Source organism: Antedon mediterranea, chromosome 8 (assembly GCF_964355755.1).
Source record: "Antedon mediterranea chromosome 8, ecAntMedi1.1, whole genome shotgun sequence".
In the NCBI taxonomy this organism is placed as follows: Eukaryota; Metazoa; Echinodermata; class Crinoidea; order Comatulida; family Antedonidae; genus Antedon; species Antedon mediterranea.
The window spans coordinates 25,933,081-25,939,465 of NC_092677.1; the positions used below are offsets into that span (position 1 = coordinate 25,933,081).

General features: G+C 34.0%; 1 protein-coding gene across 2 annotated transcripts in view; it reads left to right on the forward strand.

The window, feature by feature from the left end:
- Positions 1-107: 107 nt before the first annotated feature.
- Positions 108-6,385, forward strand: part of LOC140057325 (uncharacterized) — a 45,142-nt gene continuing 38,864 nt past the window's right edge. The window contains exons 1-7 of one of the 2 annotated variants that reach the window (XM_072102937.1): positions 108-651; positions 1,118-1,143; positions 1,548-1,665; positions 2,857-2,981; positions 3,627-3,746; positions 3,902-4,027; positions 4,779-4,877. In XM_072102937.1, the coding sequence (XP_071959038.1) occupies positions 108-651; positions 1,118-1,143; positions 1,548-1,665; positions 2,857-2,981; positions 3,627-3,746; positions 3,902-4,027; positions 4,779-4,877 (1,158 nt within the window). Of the gene's footprint in view, positions 652-1,117; positions 1,144-1,547; positions 1,666-2,856; positions 2,982-3,626; positions 3,747-3,901; positions 4,028-4,778; positions 6,137-6,385 lie in introns of those variants that run through there. The other variant, XM_072102936.1, reaches the window with a different exon arrangement.

The following is a 6,385-nucleotide window of genomic DNA, read 5'->3' on the forward strand; positions in this document are numbered from 1 at the left end:
TATCCGCATAGTAAGTGAGCAGCTTAGAACAACCGGTTTAAAACGCCGCTTAATGCGATTATCTTTGTGTTTTTGCTACTAACGCCGAAAGCTGACATTTCTAAAAGATGTGGGATGATGAATCTATAAAATGTTTATTAGGAATTTGGAACTCGCAGGATATTTACCCGCAGTTTGACGGCACACGAAGGAATGGAGTCGTGTACAATGTGATTACCGATCGACTGAAAGAACAAGGCTACGAGCGAACCGTGGCCCAAGTACGTACCAAGATGAAAAATATGAGGCGGGAATACTTTCAGATCCGGGAGAGCATGGTGGCTGGGGTGGTGGACAGAAAGGTCTGGTGGCCGTACTATGACGAATTGGAGAAGATCGTCAACAAGATAAAACCATCCACTCAAAACATGTCAATTTATTATTGCCGACCCCATAGCTGTATTGATTTTGGTGACGATTCCGATCTGACGATGAACGGAGATGAGGGTGAAGATGATTTGGAGTCGGTGGAGGTGTCGTCCGCTGCTGCTGCTGCTGCCACGGGAGTTATCGTTAACGGAAATTCGTCTGGGAATGAAAAACGAGGGACAGAAAAACGAGGAAGTGAAACAGGAGAAGAAATTAATGGACCATCTACTACTCGTGTACCAGGTAAATTTCTGTATATTTTTGCCATTGATTGATTCATGGAGGTCTATTTTATACCTCCATGATTGATTGGAGAAGAGACGGGTTGGCGTGTTAGAGGATGGGGAAATTCCCTTTTACCAGGGAAGAGTTAAATTAAAATGTAATTAACTCTTCCCTGCTTTTACAAAGATGGGGCCAATCTAGGTCTATCCCAATAATAATTTAAATGCAGGGGTTTTCAGAGGAAAGAGGACATTCCAAAGAAAAACAATTTGGGAAATTCCCTGTAGACTTTATTCAACGAGATATACAAAAAAAAGTTTGCATAAAAATCTATTAATATAATCTAATTATTTTTAATAGTTATTTTTAAAACAATAGTTTTGTTGTGACAAGGAAACGTCCTGAGAAAAAAACTACTATAATTAAGCTGTTTAATCTTTCATTTTTATGAAATGTTTATTTTTTTATTTTTTTTTTTTCACAGAACCAATAAGAATCAGGAAAAGAAAGGTACAGTATTATGTAATGTTTATTTGTATCACAATGAGAAAAAAAAGCAAACTATTTCTCTGATGTTAATAAAATATACAAAAATAATTGAAATTTGTAAAAGAACAAATATTGAAATTAAATTTTGATGACTTATTCTTGTTTAGGGACCACTACCTAATCAATTTGATAAATAAATAGCAAATATCAACAAATTATATGGAACTATTAAAACAAATCTTGAACTCTGTCTACACTATCAAACTTTATGTGACAAAAAAAAAGTGATGTCATATCACTACCATATTTGGGCACATCACACTTTTTTTGTCAAACTGGTTTGATAGTGTAGACAGAGCTTTACAATTTGTTTCCGAAAAAATTTTTTTCAGAAAACTATTTATTCTTTGATATTATTTATTTAGATGTCGGAACTTCTCCTAAACATGGATGATGCATACAATGACCTCGTGACAAAAAGGCGCAAGTTTCAGCAACCAAAATATCATAATATACTTGTTCATCGGCAGAATCTCTATGAAGGTAGGCAGAACAGAGGCCGTTTTATTAAACTTTTATTGTATCTCATACTCTTATCCAAAAGTAATCTTTTACCAACTGAAATTAGAAACAAAAGTAACTGGGAAAAATATCTATAAATTCAAAAATATATCAACTAAAATGTCTTCTAAGTGATTCTGCATATATCTACTTTTTTTTAAATTTTACTTTGTATGTCTGTATGTCTTTTAGACAAAAGAAATTTTTTTTTAAACTGTTCTTTATACCTTTCAAATTAAGCCTATGTATGCTTTTATTTGTCTGTATATATGTTACTGGACCATTTTGAAAAAGCAGTAATATGTTACTGAAAATGCAATTTAGTCAAAGAAAAAATAAATAAATAAATAAATGTAATAGCAGGTAATAGGTAACAATGTATGTAAAAAAAGAAAAACACAGCCCAATAATAAATTGTAAAAACAATTATGACCAGGATATTAACAAAACCGGTGGGTGTTATATTGATTATATTAAACAGGTTGTATATTTCTTGTCAAATTACTATTAAAAAACAACTAGGAAGTTAAAATATTTTTGAAAATTCCTTCTTTGTTTTTAGTAATATGGTCATATGATTGTATATTTATTTTTAGTTTTTTTTTTGCAATCTGTTATCTGAGACGTAATCATATTTCTCTTTCATTATTGAAAACAATTGAATGAATAATTTGTAGTTGAGTTACATTTGAAAAATGTTTTCTTTTACTTTCGATTTATTTTGAAAGATAAGCGTTCTATCAGGCCCTTTTTGTTTCCTATTGAAATATGTTTGGTAATATGAAGTATGTTTCTTACCATAAAAATCTTAGGGCGTGTTCAGACCTACGGAGTTATGCTTTCGTATTGTACGCTACGCTAACCCTACAACTCCATAGGTCTGAACCAGGAAAAGATTAGTGGAAGCCACCTCTTACGACACTGATCTTTTGTTCGTTATGAAAGTAATGTATTAACGATTTTGACCTCTATCCAATCAAATATACTCCTGCATACCAGATGTTCGCCCAAATTTGTGACACTTCAGTTTCAAACGAAAGCGCTAGTTAAGCAAATCTGAACACTTTGCTGTTACAACGCTTATAATATGACATTGTTTGCGATACAAAAACTCCATGGATCTGAACATCCCTTAGTTGAACAGTTTCTTTAATAACAATTTTGCTTTTTAAGGTTTTCTCCGACATGAAAGCAGGACGTGTGTTGAGAATGCACATCACACCACTGGCAAGCTGGACTATTGCGAGGAAGATGAAGAAGCATGGCTGTATTTTGGTCCAGTCAAAAAAACAAATGATGTACGTCCACTACAGAGTTTTGTATTATATAACATTGCATCATTGAAAGTAAATAAAATCACATCCAGTAAATGATTTAAGAGATAAATATGCTATTATTTTGAAACTGCTAGCAGCATTTGAATTATGTGCTCCTTATATATAATTTCAAAAACCATACTCGGGCAACTTAACTTCAATTTCAACTTAACTTCAATTTATTTTCCAAATTTCAAGTAAAGTAATAAAGTAAATATTTGATGGAGGGAAAAACCAAAAGAGCAATGCTTTTTTGTGTGGCTACCCTCAGGCAGCTTGTTGGCGTCCAAAGTTGGTTCTACATAGGCGGATCAAAACTCCTCCCCTAAACTTTGGAAATTACGATTTTAAAGATAGTGCATTAAGTTCAGTTCAGCACTTAAGCTCTGTCTACACTATCAAACTTGTGATTATCCAAAAATGTGATGTGCCATATATGCACAAGATGATGTCATATCACTACCATATTTAAGCATATCACTACCATATTTGGGCACATCACATTTTTTTTGCCTTGTTTGATAGAGTAGACAGAGCTTTAGTTTCACAATTTCTAGGCCGCCAGCTGCTCCCCCTAATTCCTGGATGCACCACTGAAACAGCACAATACTCTTGTCTTGTTCATAGAATTCGGTTACAAACATTACTGAGAAGGATCGAGGTATGGATGTGTTCCTGCTGGCGATTCTGTTTGCCTCTCAACACAACTCTCTGGAAACCAAATACCAACCAAGATTTAAGTCAGAGGTCAGACTCTAATTTGCACTCCATACTAAAAGAAATTATTATTATTATTATTCATAATGCATCATAAGTTATTTATATTAAAATGTTGCAAATTTTTAAAAATAGATATTTTTTATTATTTTTTTTATATTATTTTTATTTACTTTGTTGATCAGAGATTGAGCAATGGTGTAGACGGCCCCTCGTATAATACATCTCTTGAACTACAAGAAGCAGCCAATCGCTGGCCTCTGTTACCAAGGAGACAGTTACAAAGGGCATTGGGAGATTATGAACTAATGGTAAATATTTGAGAATATTATTTGAATATCTTACTAGCTTGAGTCCCGGCTTGAGTACATAAGAGGTGTTTTTTTTTTGGTGGGGGGGGGGGGGGGGAATTATGGTGTTGCAACATCAGTTATATGGTGTGGAGATCCACTGTAGGGTGGAAATTACCCTTTTTATGATCTGTAACATTTGTAGTTAAAAGAAATAGTTTAATGAAAATAATATAATATAAATTTAGAGTTGATACTTGGCTACAGATATCGGCGTCCTGGGTTCAAATCATCAAGTCAAACGGCAGGATTTTTTCTCAGGAGAAAACAACACCTCTCTCAAAAAAATAAATCACCCAAAGTGCTTTAAATAAAGATGTATTGTCTGAAAAAACAATTTTTTCATTTTTTGTTGTTGAATATGCCATTTTATTGTCACATAGTAGTTATCCACTTTGAACAAAAATTTTATCAAAAAAAATTGTATTTACCTGAAAAAATTGTAATTTTAAAGCAAAAAATAGTCAAATTGGCTGCCAGCAAATGGGTTTTGGTTACAATTTACCATTTATTTTGTCTTTTTATAAGTGAAATAATTATATTTTCATTTGTTTTTTCTATAGAAATGAATAACTTTAATATTAAAACTAAAAAAATGGCCTATTAAAAGTCTTTATTAATTTTCAATTTTCATTTTTTGGGGAACAATACATCTTTAAATAAAGGGATTAACTCATATTTATTTTATTTTTTTTGTTATTTTTATTTTTAGGAGCAAGAAAGTAGAGCATTTGTTGATTATCAGCTTCTATTTTGGGTTGCAAGTGATGACTCGTTTCACGACCGAAGAGGAAAAAACTTTGCAAAGAAGGTACTTGACGTTCTTTTTTCATGGCACAAAGACGCAGATATTAAAATGTCTACGCAAGGCGCTGACCAAATGTTAGCAATACGCGGGATTGTTGCGCCGTTACCCGTATTGAGCCAGGGTAACGAGGCAAGAGCATTAACACTGACGCATAGAATTCGAAACCATCTTCCAATCACAATGGAGACGTCGTTACACGATGGTAAAATGTCGGATTTGTACGTATTTGACACTAAACGCGGTAAAGTACTTCTGCTTGGAATCGTTTCAAACGGCGGTGAGAGTTTAGAATTGCGTAAAAATCAACTCATGGAACATATGTTGTTGTCATGGCGACCATATCAGACAATGATGTTCGGCATTTTATTTCGGCCTACTTGCGTTTATCTTGTGATTTTCGAACTTGATATGCAAAGCAGAGAATTAAGGCGGTCGATTTCACCTCCACTCAAATATCAGAAAGATGGTTTGCGTACGGTTTTCGAGAGTGTATTGTCAACTTTATAGAGAAAACAACTCTTTTATGAAACAACTACTTTGTCTACGTTGAACAATAAATGACAAAAAAAAAAGTTATTGGATGGTAATAATGCACATACTACTACTGTATAATAGGCCTATAGTGTTTAAATAATTATAATAATAATATACAACTTCTTGTATATTGCCGAATTTCAACGAATCTTTCATTGCTCATGGCGCTATGGACTCAGATGTTGCACTTTTCAACTACATGCTTCTCCCCTAAGGTTCACTGCATGTCAGTGCAGCCAATTTAAGGCGCACTCTCATCTGTCCACAACACAGCGGCTGTGTGTGAACTAGTTCACCGTGGTAACCTCCTACTCATCTCGAAAGATGGAAAAACTAGCCACTTCAGCATTTTTTGCTAACTGGAAATTGATTTAGCCATCCATTGTATATTGGATTACAGGATGCCGGGAACCTAGACACCAATTTATTTTTTGGTTAGTTTCATCGGCCGAAAATCAGATACTAATGAAAGATGGAACCAAGGTAGACAAAAAAATCCGTAGACTGATGAAACTTCCTCGTTAACTCGTACCAACAAACAAGAGGTTGACACTTGGACAATTGTCGTTTCATAAAATGAGTTACAAATAAGTTTACAAAAATAAAAAAAACAACAAACAAACAAGCAAAGGCTTAATTTTTATCATCAATAAATATTAGTGTTTATAAAATGCTCTCGTCTTATAAACCTATTTTTGTAAATGTCCAGTGTAGTTCACATATCCACATGCAAGCCAAGGTCCTCATAGGGCAGATAAAGTCTTCAAAATTTGGTACTGTGCTTGTTTTGGAAATTGGGAGCTGAAGAAGATAGCACTCGGATGATGCTACCCAGATATTTCAGAAATAAGAAAGAAAGAAATCTATCATAATTTTGACCTAAAATCTAGTGAGGTTTATACCAAGTAAAGAAAGCTATGAGACCTCACTGGCTAAACCCAGGGGCCCCATAGCTTAAGGGGCCCCAGAGTCAGCCC